The 16,319-nt window shown below is 43.4% G+C and overlaps 2 protein-coding genes across 2 annotated transcripts in view; one reads left to right on the top strand and one right to left on the bottom strand.

Annotated features, from left to right (window-relative positions):
- Positions 1–2,957, bottom strand: part of rarga (retinoic acid receptor gamma a) — a 43,324-nt gene extending 40,367 nt beyond the window's left edge. Inside the window, exons 1-2 of the mRNA XM_061058745.1 lie at positions 2,942–2,957; positions 2,713–2,818 (exon numbers count right to left, since the gene is read on the bottom strand). The gene's annotated coding sequence lies outside the window, so the exon portion shown is untranslated. The remainder of the gene's footprint in view (positions 1–2,712; positions 2,819–2,941) is intronic.
- Positions 2,958–4,246: 1,289 nt separating this feature from the next.
- Positions 4,247–16,268, top strand: nr1d4a (nuclear receptor subfamily 1, group D, member 4a). Its single transcript, XM_061056771.1, has 8 exons — positions 4,247–4,946; positions 10,582–10,893; positions 10,984–11,072; positions 11,170–11,314; positions 13,468–14,045; positions 14,151–14,336; positions 14,468–14,678; positions 14,794–16,268. Exons 1-8 carry the CDS (start codon positions 4,928–4,930, stop codon positions 14,988–14,990), a joined length of 1,737 nt encoding a protein of 578 aa, XP_060912754.1. The 5' UTR covers positions 4,247–4,927; the 3' UTR covers positions 14,991–16,268.
- The last annotated feature ends 51 nt before the right edge of the window (positions 16,269–16,319 follow it).

The following is a 16,319-nucleotide window of genomic DNA, read 5'->3' as shown; positions in this document are numbered from 1 at the left end:
GGGAGGCTGCAGAGTGGGGGGATAATGAAGATAGATCAGAGTGCTATCTCTCTCTCAGGGCACCGCTGGAAACACGGCCTCTCACCCCCTCTCTCTGTTCTCGTATCATTAACTCCAGCCTGTGACATCATAACGCACTGCCCTGACATCAATCCTAACACAGTGTGCTCTGACAAAAAGTCGAAAAACCACACAGAGGCTGCTCCTCACATGAAATCAGCAGCCTAACGCAGGCATTGTCGTTTCACCAAGCTCTGCAGCATCTCTGGGTGTGTTTATGAAGATATGAAATATTCATGAAATCATCGTACTCGGTCGTGTGTTTCCACTTTGGATTCGTCGTATTTGCATTCATGCAGGCTACGGAGGAGAGGCCTGGGGCTGGTTGGCAGAGGAATAGCATAAAATAAATGCAGAGAGGAAGGAGTAAAAGGGGGGATGATGAAGAGAGCAAAGGAGGGAGGAAGTGAGGTTAGAGGGGTTAAAGCGAGGGGGAGGAGAAGAGGGAGCCAAGAGGTACAGCGAATGTGAGAGTAAGGGGTGTGAAATAGAAAAAAAAAGAAGGGGAAGAAAAGATGGAGAGAGGGATGATGGGAGGGAGAGGGGGTTGATGAGATTGGTGGTGGCAATGTGAGAAGGGGTGCGGGGAGCTGGTGCTTGTGGCGGCAGGTTTTAATCAGTAACAAGATGCCTGTAATGAGATCACTATTTCCCCACATTCAGATTGATGTCATACAAAGTTAGCTGCCACACTGAGACAGGCAGGGACACAGTCACACACACACACACACACACACACACACACACACACACACACACACAACATACAAATATACACTTGCTTGCACTTTCTTGGTTACAGACTTAAACACACATCCTGTGAAATGAAGGAGCTCATTCATCCAGCCTGGCAAAGTGCACTCATTTAGAGTCCAACTGCCTTGAAGTTAAAAAAAAAAAAAAAAAATACACAGAGGAGTACTACGCACAGGAAAATTAGTTACTCATGGCAAAGGAGAAATGTATGTGTTAGGGACTGAAGGGCACACGCCATAATGTGCTCCTCTACCAAAAACAAAATGAGCAAGAGGGAGAGAAAAAGAGCCAAAAACTTTTTTTTTTGATTCACAGCAGAAGAAACTAAGGGGAAAAGAGATGAGGAAAAAAACAAAAAAGAGTGCGTGTGTGTTTGTGTGCATTTATCGGGGCGCACTCGGGCCCTTGCACATGAGCGCAAGGGCCCGTTGACCGCCATGTGTGTCCAATGAAAGGTGAACGGCTCTCCTGTCTATACTTTCCTCAAAAATCAGCCATGATGTCACCATGAACCCATCTTGAACCCACCTCTGTCAAAAAGCATTACTCCAGCCCTCCCTCTCTTTTTCTCTCTGCCTCATTTTCTGTTCCACCGCTCCCTCCTTCATGCTGCACTCCTGCCTCTCCAATTCTTCACTGAGCTCCCATTCTTTTTTCATATTTCCATATTCTTCAACATTTCCCCTCTCCCATCCATGTCTATTTTCTTCACAGATTCACTCTCTCGCTCTCTTTTTTTGGCAAGCATGGTCTAATTGAATCACCAAAGAGCGTAGTCTTTTGCCAAAAATGCCAGGATGTTCTGATTATCATAAACTTTGTTTAAGCTGTGGTTTCACAAAGAAAAATGCTCAGAGTGCATAAGGGGAAGCCAAAAAATAAAAAGAGCAGAAAAAAATAAGGAATAGGGGAGAATGCAAATGAAAGAGGGAAAAGGAAAGAGAGAGGGAAGAGAGGGGTGGTGGGGGCAGCGAGAAGGCAGCCAGAGAGCCACATATGGAAGTGATTCTGTAATTACTGCAAATCTGTGAGCTCAAAAGGAAAGGTCTTCTTTTCCATGCCTCTTTCCCTGCACATAAAACTGCCCTTGTGAGAAAGTTGGGCACTAAATACTGAGCAGGAAACATGAAAAAAAAGACAAAGTTTTCATTGCTTCTTCTCTTTGGCATGACGGGTAGGTATATAAATATGTGTTTAGCTATATGTTCAGAATGTTGAGTTTAAACTCATGTCTGCTTCTGCTTTTCTTCATGGATGATGGAGGAAGAAAAAAAACTATCTACTGATCATGAGGCTAATTCCACACAGTCTACTTACTACTGGAAAATTTTCTGCATTCTTTGCTCATTTGCCTTGCTTTCCCGAGCTTAATCAACCGTCCTGGAAGTTAATCTAAAACAAACTGGGAGGTTTCAGACTGGAATAAACTGAAGTCTCTCACCAGCCACACACACCTACCTGGCATCAACCACATAAAGCACACATTCAACACGGTGTGTGTGAGGGAGGGGGTGGTGGTGGTGGTACGGGGATGAGTGACAGATAGGCTATACAGACACAGAAACACACAGACAGTGATGAAGACTGTCTTTTAAGCCTCGGGCGAACAAGTGCTTTGCAGGTGTGTATGTTGGCAGCGACTTCTGTTCTGCTAAAGTCCCCAAACCGTTTGAGCAACCTCTAATTATCAGGTGCCCTCTTTGCCATAGCGTGCTCTCTCTCTCTCTCTCTCTCTCTCTCTCTCTCTCACTCACTCACACACACACGCACGTACGCACGCAAACACACAGTAAACATACCCAGTCTGACGCAGCTAAGTTGGACAACGTTTATTCTTAGACACGTCCAATTAATCACGGAATGAGATGATTCATGTAAAGTACAAAGCATTCCTACCTTCTTCTCTCACAGAAGTATGTGCCTCAGCTTCAAAAGCTAGCACGTTCGCCAAGGACTTTGAAACGTAAATAGTGGATGCCAAGCGCCCGCAAACCGAACTTTCCTGTGAAGGAGATAAAGTCATTGAGTCTCTTAAGAAAGTTCCTCTGTTAAAGCACAGGAGCGTGTAAATATCACCAACTAGTCTTCTACGCGTCGGAGATAAGTCAGTCATTAGTCAGAGTACCTTGGTTTGTTGCCATTCCGTCTCTGTGTCCCGCCGGCAGCTCAGGGGCGGTGATGGGAGCGTAAGATTTCTGGCGCTCTAACTCCCCCTAGTGACCAGACGAGGAACTGACGCACACCCCAGTCACAGAGAGTAGCATGTTGGTCACAGAGGATGAGACGACAACTGAACAAACGAGGAAAAACAATCACTAAGGTGAATGTGTTAGGTGCATGTATGCGAATTAAAACAAAACCTGGTGGTGTTTTCCGTGCACGTGTCTTATTTGAGCAGAACCCAATTCATCTTTGAGCTAGAAAAATGTATTTACTGTAAAAGTATGTAACATATGAAAGGGAATTAGGAAAGTGGTTTATAGATGAGATGACCAGTCATTACAGCAGTTTATAACAAGATGAAATAGGTAGTAAGAAGAAGTCATATTACAACCCGTTTTTACATTTTATTTACATTTTAGATATGTTCATATGTAAGGTAAAACGAATCTGTAATCTAAAAAAGGAAACATTTTAAACATCGTTGACAATATGATATTTTGTGCCATAGCCTATATGGTACTCTTGTAACCACAATACAAAAAAAATCAATCAATCAATCAATCACACCTTGGACATTTAGGGAAAGCTGTATCTTGATACATATACGGCATGACTGTCCGGATAGTTAAATAGGTTAAATAGAATCCTCTGCTTATGTGTCAACATCAAGAACTGCCACTAAGGGGCGCTTTCTACAAGCCTAGTGCATTTGGTACTGCATGTTAAAGTACGTCTAGGCTACAGATAAAGTTTTTTGCTCACACTGAGACACTTCACAGAACTTCTTGATGCGCAGAAACATTTTTACATTGGGTTTAAAATGAAAATGAATTTGATAACATTGACTCCCTCTTCAAACTCCTCGAGTAGGTCTATAGTATTGTTTTTAAGCAATAATAGTCCCATATGTAGACATAAACAAATATAGGTATTTCACTTATCAGACCGGTTTTAACACTTAAGTTGAAATTTGATTTCATCTGGCTGCAGCTGTATTGATGCGTGCAAGAGGTCCAGTTCCGGATCTACAGTTTCCTTTGGCACATGCGGGCTTTAAACTTGGCTCTGGTTCGTTGTTTGGCATGTTTCAGCGTTTACCATCCGTTTGCAGGGCTCTCTGTCAGTGAACAGGCAGTCACGGTGAGCCACGCCTATTGTCCATGTGCTTCACCCTCCAATCTCTCCATCCCTCCGTCCCACGCGCTCTGTATTTTGCATAAAATGTGTATCAGTAGGGCAGCGCTCTAAACTGCACATGCAGAGCGCACATGTAGCGTGGCTTTACTGAACACATACCACGCTCGAATAAGCGCATCAAAACTCCCCTCAGCCCCAGATCCCCGCCAATGAAAATGCACAAAAGCGTGACGGAGAGAGAGGGAGAGAGAGGACTCCGCGAGATACAAAGAGTGCGCCAAATCCCACACAAACGGACACAAGTTGAGCGAACGGAAAGGCGGTCACATTTCCTACTCACCTGCCAACGTGATTGATGTGGGTGTTTGTATCAGTGGGTGTGTATGTCAAGCCTGACGCTCACGGATACGCTGACTCTACTTTCTTGGAATTCACGACAATCTTTTAATCTCCGCTCGTGCAGCAGTACATTCAGACACTCAGAAGGAGCAGCAGTATCCAGACCGCAGAAGGCACCCAGGTATCTTTGAGAAGACCAGCCTCTGTAGCTCACCTCTGTCAGACCAGAACTGAGCACCGACAGAGACACCAGCCTTCAGTTTTCCTGGGAGAAGAAAAAAAAAAAACTTTACGCGCACTAGGCACCTCTCCATCACTGCTTTTCTTATTTGCGCTCTATGGAGCAGGTGTTTTACACAGCGACGATTCTTCACTTTCTCACCTGTCTGCAAAAGACTTTTGCTCCAATCTAGTGACTTTAACGGAGGTCTGTCTCTTCAAGTCTGCTAACAGTTATCGATATCAATCAAGAATGGATAACAGTCCTGGTGGTAAGTTTAACTTTTATATATTTTATGTGACAATCAGATTCTCTTATTACAATGATGGCTATGACACAGAGACATATTGAACGACATTTCATTGTTAGGCGCATCTATTCAGGTTTTTATCAATCAATAGGGAAATATATATTTCTCTTATTTATCAACATTTTGGCTGATTGGAAATGTAAGTTTAATATTCACTTTCGCACCACAAGTACAGAAGTGGATATTTTGTTGTACAACCTATACTGTGAATTTTTATCAAGTGCATGAAAAAGTGCAAAAAATGTAAATTTTACATCCACGAACTTACATTTTGCATTGTTTTATTGGTTATTATTATGTGCAAATTACATACGGGCTTGTACACGAAATCAATCTTACCTCAGCTTACCTCAACCAAATAACTACCTCAGCTCGTTTCAAAGATCGACTACATTGTAACAGTGTCACTTTATGCAAACTTGTCCAAAAGTTATTGCACTTCGTTCAAATGTCAAATCACAGCGCCAACACTGCAGCTCTCACTATTTGGTCAGAGCGGGGCTGGCCATTTCCTGCTACTCTCCATGAAAACAAACTCACGTGGATCTACAGTACACTGGCTGTCACTGTAATCACAATCTGTCAGAGCCCGCACCTTAGAACTGTCAATCACCTCACTGAGGAGGGGGAAAAAACAAACATAAACTTTGGCGTAAGGGGCGTGTTTGTTATGATCGGGCCACCACTTGAGTGCCAGCAGTATAAAAGTTGATAACCCGCAGGATTTCCTCACGTTAAGTGGTGTTAGGCAGCGTGTGATCGAGGTCAGCCAAAGGTGCACATGCGTTCTGCATCCTCTCCTTATTGACGGTGAATCATTTACAACACTCACAGTCACGTTCCAGCACAGGTGATGGGCGCACCCTGTGATCCTTTAACATGTTACTCTGATCTGGGAGCAACACTAAACCCACTCACCGGGTTGTGATATGCTGATAAAGTGGGCCAGTGTTGCAAGGAACTAAGCAATTGGCAGTCAAAAGAGAGATCACAGCTAATACCTCTCTGTTGGTCTTTTGTGGTGTTTGGTGTTATACTCTTTCATATAAATGCTTAAAAAAGAAAGACAGTGCATCTTTTTACTTTCAACAAGTCTTTTGTAAATGTTCTTTGTCTGTCATATATCCCACTTAAAAACATTAATGGAATGCACATGACTATATATGTCGACTTCAATATACGGATTTTAACAAAGCCTGTCAATATAACCTGGAAATAATATTGCTTCAGTGATGGGCATTAGGAGGGCTCGGTGGGTTATAAAGTCAGGTTGATAAAACAAGATTGTGTGTATGTGTGTTTGCGCGTGTTGACATAAAGCCCCCACTTTACCTCTTTGGGTTGGTAACTCCAATGTTTATTGATGATTCATTTATAGAACATCATGCCTCTTGCATGGCAAAACAAACATACAGGATAGTAACAACTAGTTCCAAATTTTGGGAAAATAAATGTACAAAAAAATATTCAAACATGTGGGTCTTCATTATGCAAGATTAGCATATTTGAAAATGTTTATCAATATGACACCTAATACATCCTTTAACTAATGGGAAGGGTCAAGAACAGGAGTCAGATGTTTCAGTACTTAGTCTTTTCAGTCAGTAGTTTTCATTTACTCAGTTGCACTATACTACATTACAATTAGCTGTCAGATGAAGCTCATATAATAAGATCATATGGTGCAAATTGCTGAATGATTTCAATGTTCACTGCATAATTCTGCACTGTGATCTCACTCATTAATTTTCCTCCGACACACCCCTGGTGGAGGTTTTCTGCATCAAGCCCAGTCAATACTTCAATTCCGTGCGATTCCTCCTTATCAGTTATGGGCTATTATTTCTTTTGGTGCACCGTTATAAACGGTTGACAGAAGTATACAGACACAACTCACCAACAGGACAAGTGTAGCCAAGGATGCAAATGACTCCATAAAGTCAACTGAGCAAATCACAATAGATTGTAAGCTTATCAAATAAGTTGTTAAATCCAAAGTCTCGAACAGTAGACTAGGCTTTCCCTAGAAAACATTGGCAAGGAGAATATAAAAATATGTAGGCTACCCTTAAAATGGATCATGACTCCTAAAATAAGAGCAGGGTTGATTGGAATCCCCCAGTCAATTCATATAATTCATTGAGAGGAACAACTGAACTGAATCTATTCTCCCCTATACAGCCTATATATTAAAGTGCTATAGGAGGAAACGACATTGCAAAGCCTTCTATTGTTAAGGCTGTCATTCACCAGAAATAGACGAATTGCATCGACATCTGCATTTTCTTCCTATAAAAACTTGCGACACACTGACACAACAGAAAGGCTACCCTTCTGTTTCTGGATGCAGCGCCTAGCTGACAGTGCAGGCGGTGCAGCAGCTGACAGTGAGACCCCCCCCCCCCCCCCCCCCCCCCCTTCACCACCACCCCCACATAAAACGCTGCTCTATTTAATTCGGCTCTTTAATTATAAGCCCCTGGCGGACTATAGAAGCTCTGGCTCATAGCTGGAACTGCAGCTTCAAGTCTCCCCAGTAAAAGCTCCGTCAAAAGCCTCCTCACGTGGCTTCCTTTGCAGAGCCGCGTGCGGCGCGTGAGATAGCTGGGCCCTCCTCTCCGCCGCTTCCGCGCTCTCACGGACGCTTCTGTGTTGATGCCGCCTGCGGTGATGGTGAGGGAGAGCTTGGTCAGTGGGTCAGCGATTCCGTGCACTAACTTTTTTTTCTCTCTCTCTCTCGTCACGTTTTCCCGCCTCATGTGACTCCTGTTCGGGCATGAAAGCGTTTTTCCTCTCTCGTTTGAATCACAGTGTGGTGGAAGCTGACTCGATTTTTTTTTTTTTTTTTACTCTGCAACATCTGTCCCCAACCCCTCGGTTCAGGGCATATATCCGCTTAGGGGTTCCAGCTTAAACGTGACTCTGCTGTTAAACACATCTCCTCTCTGTTATGCTGTGCTTTCAAAAAATATGCTGAAACAGATAGTGGATAAGAAATAAACACAGGTTGAATCTCAAACGATAAAAAAAAACACACCATTTTTGACAACGTGCATGCCAAAGATGTAGCCTACCACAACCACCATAAAACATGTGGTAGCAGATATTAATCATATCTGCTGTTAACAAATAATAACTATCCTCTGTGATAATCTACTTCCTCTTCATAACTGCACCAGGCCGAGCTGGTTTGGAGAGATGCTTCAGGCGCAGATAGTTCTATCAAGTTCCTGTGATATTGACCTACTTACACAAGCTGGAGTTAATGAAGTCTACAGTGAAAACAAGTAGTGCTCAAAGATCGGCCAAGTTCACAAGCACACAAGAACTCTTGTTGCTGGCCTTTGAATACATAATTCTCTCTTAAAGCAAACATGTTCTATGGCAGCGAAAGTTGTGTGAGGGAATGCAACACAAGGGCAAACAAACACTATGGTCTTCTAAATGTTTTTCTATTTATAGCTGTATGTTCATGTCCTGCATTATGAGGCGCATGAGTGAAAGTCAGAGATAAAGCACAAGAAGAACAGAACGGAGAGGAGTTGACAGGAGAGGAGTGCTGTGCCTTTGAACTGCTCACGTTTCTCTGCCTGCCTCCGGTCCCAGGCAGATTATTGCTTGCACGGGTAACTATGGTTTAAAATGGGCACTGAGGAAGAAGAAAATAACTGAATACATATCAAATCCCCAGATGTCAATGACGAAGCTGACTAATCTATTACAGGCTGCCAATACGAGGAACAAAATTTAGCAACACTGCCGATCACATGACTTATGGATTTGCAATTAACAATAGGAGTTTGCTGGCTGTGTACAAACTTAAAGTTCCAGTAATATTTGCGTTTAAAATAAAGAAACAATGTGTTCCCTCTACAAAATACTGTATGAGAGTGAGGATGGATGAATGTTTGTCTGCTTTCCCTGTAGCCTGAGATAGAACCTTTGTTCAAAATAAAAGACAAAAACAAAAAAAACTGTGAACAACTTTTTGGGGGGAGTTTTACAACATACGAAGACAAGTCCAATGGGGTTTCCAGTAATATAAATGTAGTCTTTAACTCTACTTTAATTACCTTTCTATTACCACACATGGGAAATGTAGGTGATAGTGTATCGTATCAGCTTTGGATAGTCCAAAGCCGTCTGTAAAAGGGCTTGTTTATTGACAGTGTTTACAGCAGTGGTGCTCTAGGGGTCATTCATAAACACTTACTGTACATGTGAGCCTTCAGGTGGACATGCAATGTGTTTGGGTGGAGTGGGGGGTTGGGCCACTGACTTGCATGTAAGCTCAGGAAGCAATAAGGCTCAGGCCCGCATCTGCTGGCTATGTCTGTCTGTCTGTCTGTCTGTCTGTGACTCTGGCATGAGTCAACAAACCAGCAGCACGTGCTAGTTGAGGGATTATTAATACCTTTGAGCCAAAGCAAATAGTCACTGCAACAAAGGGCAACACACAGGGATAGACCTACTGCACCCATGCATGAATCACATAATTTCTACTGGCATGGTGAAACCACTAAAATTATTTGAAAGTTAGAATTTTCTGCAAGCAAGTCATGAGTGCCATTTAAATTGGCCCCACATTTGTTTAGTTGTGCTGCTATGCTTAACTTGATTTGAATAGAATTTGTCTCTCTGCGGGTCTCTACTGTACACTGAGTTGTAAGTGTATATTACAGCAGTCGAGTCCATAAAATTGAGGTTTGTCCTTTGCAAAAACGTGACTCACATTCCCCAACTGTTGGTGGCGCATGAACAGTAGCAGTGGAGGCTTGGTGCCACCTCACGTTCGGGGAGCTTTCCAGCAGTCAGCGCATGTTTGTAAACACAGTTCCGAGTTAAACTGTTGTGTATTTCAACACGAGACTGCGGATTTGGTTCGGGCAGTAACCGTGTCAGGAGTCCATGCATGTGAGGCGGCGGTCAGGTGTCGTGCTGTTAGCTGGCGCTGGGCACGGTGCCAGGGGAGCGAGGCTATTATTGGAGCGGAGGAGGCAGCAGACCCCGCAGACACGTGAGGCCGTGTCTCAGCTCATCCACAGCGCATGACTACAAGTGAGAGACAGAGGGGAGGGTTGGTGGGGTGAGAGGAGAGAAACTTCACTAATAACAACAGCTGGACGACAAAAAAAATCTACTTATTTCCCTCCATTAATAGCCTACTGCACTAGCATGACGCAGGAATTATTTGCAAAAAACAGAAGCGCTTAGTGGTGCCGCTCGTGCATGCCTGCCTGCGTTGTTGCTGTGCAACCAGCAGTATTTTTAGCGCCCACTTTATCCGCTCGAGCGCACCATTACGCCTGTTACACTCAGGATGAGGCAACGACGCTGCAAACTCTACGAGCTGTTCTTTGCTGCCCAGAGGTTGTGCAACATTACATCACATCCAAAGTTGTAGAGTAGCTGGACAGTTTCTACGGAAATACGGACAGTAAACCTCACTGTGTTTACAGCACTTCAATTCATCAACATATGGGCTACATGTAGAGCATACAACAACTAATGCCACCCATAACAGCATCTAAAAGACAGTGTGTACTTTTGTAAGCACATTTAATTTAACTTTTGATCATTATTCCCTTGTCTGTAGGAGGTGGAGTCATCCTGTACGCTGGATCCTCAGGCAGTGCCAGCCCCAGCCCTGGCAGCCCTTCCAGTGGGTACCAGACACAGTCACCCTCTTCACACTCCCAGCCCTCGTCTCCAGAGGAGGTTACCTTCACAGAGATCGGGCCATTTAAACAGAGGTCCGGTGGGTGCACCACCCCGTCCTCAAAACTGGTGTTCCAATTCCCAGAGGTCTACAGTGGGCCCTCACCAACAGCAGCAGCCCCTCCTCATCATACCTATACTCACCCCATCGTAGGGAAAAGGCCATGTGGGTTCACAGGAACCTTCACAAGTAAGTGTTTTCTTGCCACTTTGATTCATAAGAATTTATAACTAACTTAGTATTTGCAGATTATCTAACAACTTGTTTCCCCTTCCTCAGAGACAGGTGGAATGGTCCTGCTATGCAAAGTGTGTGGAGACATCGCATCAGGTTTCCACTATGGAGTGCATGCATGTGAAGGCTGCAAGGTGAGCCCCTTATAAGAAAAATCAAGCAAAAATTATTGACATTTTTATTTTATTTTGGAGCACCAGTTTCACTCTGTATTTTGTTTTTCTGTATCAGGGTTTTTTCCGACGCAGCATCCAGCAGAACATCAACTACAAGATGTGTGTGAAGAACGAGAACTGTCTGATCATGCGTATGAACCGCAACCGGTGCCAGCACTGCCGCTTCAAGAAATGCCTCTCTGTTGGCATGTCAAGAGATGGTGAGGCTTCCTGACACATTTTCCTTTTAGTCAGAGGGACCCTCGTGCAGATCTGCTAGAATGCCACAGTGCTCTGATTAGCCAAAGCAGCAGGGAAATGGGTGGCTTGAAAGAGGCACAGTGCTGATATGTAGGTCTGTGTGAAAAATGTAATGCGGAAAGTCTTTTGAGGTCATGGTGCCAGTAGCTCAGCCTCTCACTTTATCATAAGACAGCACCTGCCTTGCCCTTCTAAGGTGTATTGCGCTGCCAAAGATCTGGCCTTGTATCACTCTTTAAAGTTTCTAACAGTCTTTCACCTGTCCTTTGCAGCACCCTCTCACTATACTGTTACCTGAATGCTCTGGTTCAGCACAGCCCCCCCCCCCCCCCGGCCAGTACCCACCATGTTCCCTCAGCTCTCTTACATCTCCCCCTCAGACAATGATTTATGAGAAGAGGAGCCTTGAGGTCCCTGAAGCTATCTATCATCTGGAAAACTGCAGCAAACACAGGAATTATTTTCAGAAATTGGAGCAGGGTCAACTTGATTACCTTGTGTTTGCCCATATAGCATCTTGCTGCAATTAATGAGGGATAGAGCAACAATAAAGCAACTGATGCAGAAAAAAGCCAATCAAAGTGACAGGGTTTATCAGGCGTGATGCTCGCATCAACTGGTTTTAGAACTGATAGCTGAGCATTGATTGATCACCAGATTAAGAAAAGAGCTCGGCTGACCTAGAAAAACAATACAGAACTGGGCCTATAGTGTACTCCTGCATCATGACCTACTTAGGAGTAGTTGCGTGTCTTCTTTCTCTCAGTATGGTTTCTGCATATCTCCACCCTCTAGTACCCCGCGTTTGCCTAATCTAGTAAAGAGGTTAGTGTTATTTCTGCATGTGCTTGACACTTCTGGTGCACAGAGAAATAGGTTGGCAAAATACGACTCAATAAGAGAACAAACAGTCAGGTCGACCCTTTTAGAAAAGATTCCAGCACATGTCAGGAACCGCAACCTAAAAACCCCATTTTGCCATGTTACAACTGATACAAAAACAGAAAAACCACAGGCAACTGCCTGCAGCCCACAATAAGAAGAACACCCTGATTTCACTCCAGGCAGCTGTTTATGTGTGTTATGGGCAAAGATTTCAGTCCGTTGACAGAGACAAGAGCATCATATCTAGGGCAACAGCTGCATAGTCCGCATTTTCTTCTTTCTTTTTTTAAATGATGAAATGGAATAAACTAAACTTTTTAGCAACATTATTTGATATATCCTCATGAAGATATAACAATCACCTTTTTTATTGCTCATAAAATCAAGGTCAATTGTTTTAAATAATAATGCTCCTATACAAATGTTCTGCTACACCTTCAAATGTAGGCATCCTTTAGTTTCAAAAGTCTTTGTAGCTGTACCAGTTCTACTTTTTTACCTCATTTGACTCCACCTTACACAAGCACTCACATAGGCACACACACACACACAGAGACACTCTCTCACTTCACATTTCACTGTCTCTCACATCAGACCTCTTCACGTTCCCACTACTGTCTTCTCATCTCATTGGTTCTCCAAGCCCACCTCCCTCATCCTTCTCTCTCTCTCTCTCTCTCTCAGCATCTCTGTGCCAGTGACATCACGATCACGTTGCTCCACTGCCCTACTTACAAACAGAGGAAGGGAGCGGGAAAGGAAGGAGATAGGGGTGGTTAGAGGAGAGGATGAGGCAGATGGTAGCAGGGATGCTATAAATAGCCTCTCCAGCTGATGGTTACTGTGGGAAAGGGAAGGCGGATGGTGATATGTGTGGGCAGAAGGAAGTTTTAATCGCAACTTAGATGATTCTCCTTGAAAATGTAAAGCACTTTAGGTTTCTTTTTTGGTAGTGATGTGTGTCTATGTAATGGGTGACTGGCATAAATGACTATGCAGCCCTGAAGTTTCCTTCATGAAAACCACAGCATGGGAAGAATGCAAGTGCTAATCGATTTTCAAGAAAGTAATTTGTCTTGGACATTAGAGAACTTGTATCTTTATAAATCATGTTAATGCATTAAGAGAGCATATTGTCCGAGAAAAACATAAATACATACAAAATTGGATTTCTGTATTATTGTCTGTGTCATAACTAAATCGTCTTTACTGTTTGTGTCGTCCCTAGCTGTGCGTTTTGGCCGCATCCCCAAGCGAGAGAAGCAGCGACTTCTTGATGAGATGCAGAGCTACATGAACAGCCTAAATGAATCAGCTGCCATGGAAATGGACTCATCCTCATCGAGGGAAACTCCCTCCAGCCCAGAAGATGGCGACTCAAAAGAGGCCATCGGGGCCATCTCCAGAGCCTATTGTGACATTTTCACCAACAGGAACAACAGCAGCCAGGAGAGACCAGCCAAGAGGGCTAACATCCACAACAACAACAACACATCTCACTTGTCTCAGGATGCTGCTTTTACCCAAGCCTCCTCTCAACCCACCCCCACTCAGAGTTATCAGTCCTGCCCTGTTGCACATGCAGCTCAATGCCCAGTTGCCCCTAGAGACAACCAGCATACTTTCCAAAATGTTGAAAACAATCGCTATGCCTACTCAGTGTCAGCTAATCAGAATCACAATCAAGCAAACAACACAACACCTCACAGGAGCAGCTCTGCAAATCACAACAGCTACCGCAATGCAGGATGTCCCCAAAATCAACCATCCTGCCCGTGGAAGTTAGCTCCAGGAGCTAAAGTGCTGGTAAGTGCAGGCAGCATATGCAATTAGATCAACACTTCTGTGGTATATTTTTCTCTTATCAACAACTTATGAATCTTTTTTTTTGTATTTTCTCTTCCCATTAAGGCCTGTCCTCTTAATGCATGGCCTGTATCTGGACCAGAGCGCTCCAGTCAGGATATTTGGGAATCCTTCTCTCAGTGCTTTACTCCTGCTGTCAAGGAGGTGGTAGAGTTTGCCAAGGGCATCCCAGGATTTCAAGAGCTTGGCCAACAAGACCAGGTCATGCTGCTTAAATCAGGCACCTTCCAGGTAAAAGCAATCATTACTTTTGCTTTCCTTTTTTGCAGAGCGTAAATTAAAAATATTGGATTCCTTCTTATGTGTACAATTGCATTATCTATATTAATTCCTTTGCTTGTCTCTGTTTCATGTGTGTTTAGGTTCTGATGGTGAGGTTCAGCACCTTGTTTAATGCCGGGGAGCGTACGGTTACCTTCCTGAACGGCCAAACGTATCCCCTCTCCTCCCTGCATGCCTTGGGCATGGGATCTCTGCTGGACGCAATGTTCGAGTTCAGTGAGAAGTTGGGCTCTCTGGGTCTGGAACCTGATGAGATGGCTCTTTTTATGGCTGTGGTGCTGGTTTCTGCAGGTGAGACAGAGTGACTATTTACTTCATTTGAACAGTGAAACTTTGAATGAATGAACCAATGTTATAGTAACTGTGTATGTCAAACACTCACATTAGCTTCTTATGTCCTCCTCAGACCGTTCCGGCATCTCGGACATGCGGGCTGTGGAGCAGCTTCAAGAGGGTTTGATCCGAGCCCTACGGTCACTGATCACCCGACGTCGCCCTGATGACATTGCCCTCTTTTCAAAACTCCTCCTGCGCCTGCCGGACCTGCGCACCCTCAACAACCTGCACTCTGACAAACTGTTGGCCTTTCGCATCGACCCCTGAGCGGGCCAGTTGCTATAAGAGCCCACAGACACAAACTGTTTAGCTAAAAAATATACAGGCGCATCACACACAGACACACTTCCACACATACTTTCTTCCAAGGGCAGGACCTTCTTGAAAAGTGAGAAACAATGAACAGTGCAATCTGAGGAGTGATTTTCAGAAGGAAAAATGGGGGCGGTAGCGATCTTCTTCCTGATTCGTTATTGCTCTTTTTGCTTCATGTTTTAGGACAAATACACATAAACCTCAACATCTCTTGAAGACATCGTTCCAGTTTAAAATGTAATTTTGTGTAGAGTAACTATTACCCTTTTGGATGCGTCATTTGTGCACCTGCTCATTATATCCAGTGTATTTAAGAATTAAAGCCAGTTCACTTCTGTTTATTCCTTAAGTCATACAGTATCAACAAGCTATCACCAAGAAGCAGATGAAAGATGGATATCATAGCTCCAAACTGTTATTACTTAGGGACCATAATCAATGATGACAACGTTTCAGTTTGTGTTTAAATCAAAGGGAACTTGTATATAATACATAATACAATCTGAAATAGTAAGGCAATTGTGTAACACTGTTTCATAAACATACCATCTGAATTGGTACTGGAATGAGACCAATTTATTAATGTGTCACATTTTGGATGCTTTCGCTCACTTATTGTTTTTGACAGATCTTCCAGAAAAGACTTGGGTTAAAAATGTGCCAACTTTATAAGTCAATGGCATTTCATTTTATTTCCCAAAACATGCACCTGTGTTGTTATATTGTATCACATCTGGGCTGATGGAGGTGCTCTATGCATGTCGATTTTTTTGTGGTTCCTTTGTTTATTTTTGCTGTAAATAATGTGTTTTTACAAACGTCTATGTCATGATGACTGAACTGCTATGTTGTATCGGACAGCTGAGTTCGGTATGAAGAAGAATGTACTGACCTTACTGTACTAGGTGGGGGTTTGGCTGTGCCAAGGGGGCTTTGCAAAGGAGGATATGAACTGGTAGTTGTCAGATGGTTTAGACACACTTTCTGCTATCAGATGATGTAACCAACCAGCATAATCCCTGAAAACACCAGCATTCACTCCACATGCATCCTTCCTCTGCACCCAATGTTTGTCATACAAACTAAAGAGATATTTTTTGGATGAGAGATATTTGTTGATTGGTCCTCTGACTGTTTGCTTGTTTGATTATGGATGATTGAGGACATCTTGTATATTTTGTAAATCTGTATTCCTTAATAGAAATGATATAAACTTCAGATTATGTATCATTCTGCCTGTGTGTCTTTTTCTTGTAATTAAGAGTTAATTTAAGCAAAAAA

The sequence above is a fragment of the Labrus mixtus genome, chromosome 15 (genome assembly GCF_963584025.1).
Source record: "Labrus mixtus chromosome 15, fLabMix1.1, whole genome shotgun sequence".
NCBI classification, from domain to species: Eukaryota; Metazoa; Chordata; class Actinopteri; order Labriformes; family Labridae; genus Labrus; species Labrus mixtus.
The sequence above is the reverse complement of the archived record's forward strand: the minus strand, read 5'-3'. Positions and strand labels throughout refer to the sequence as shown.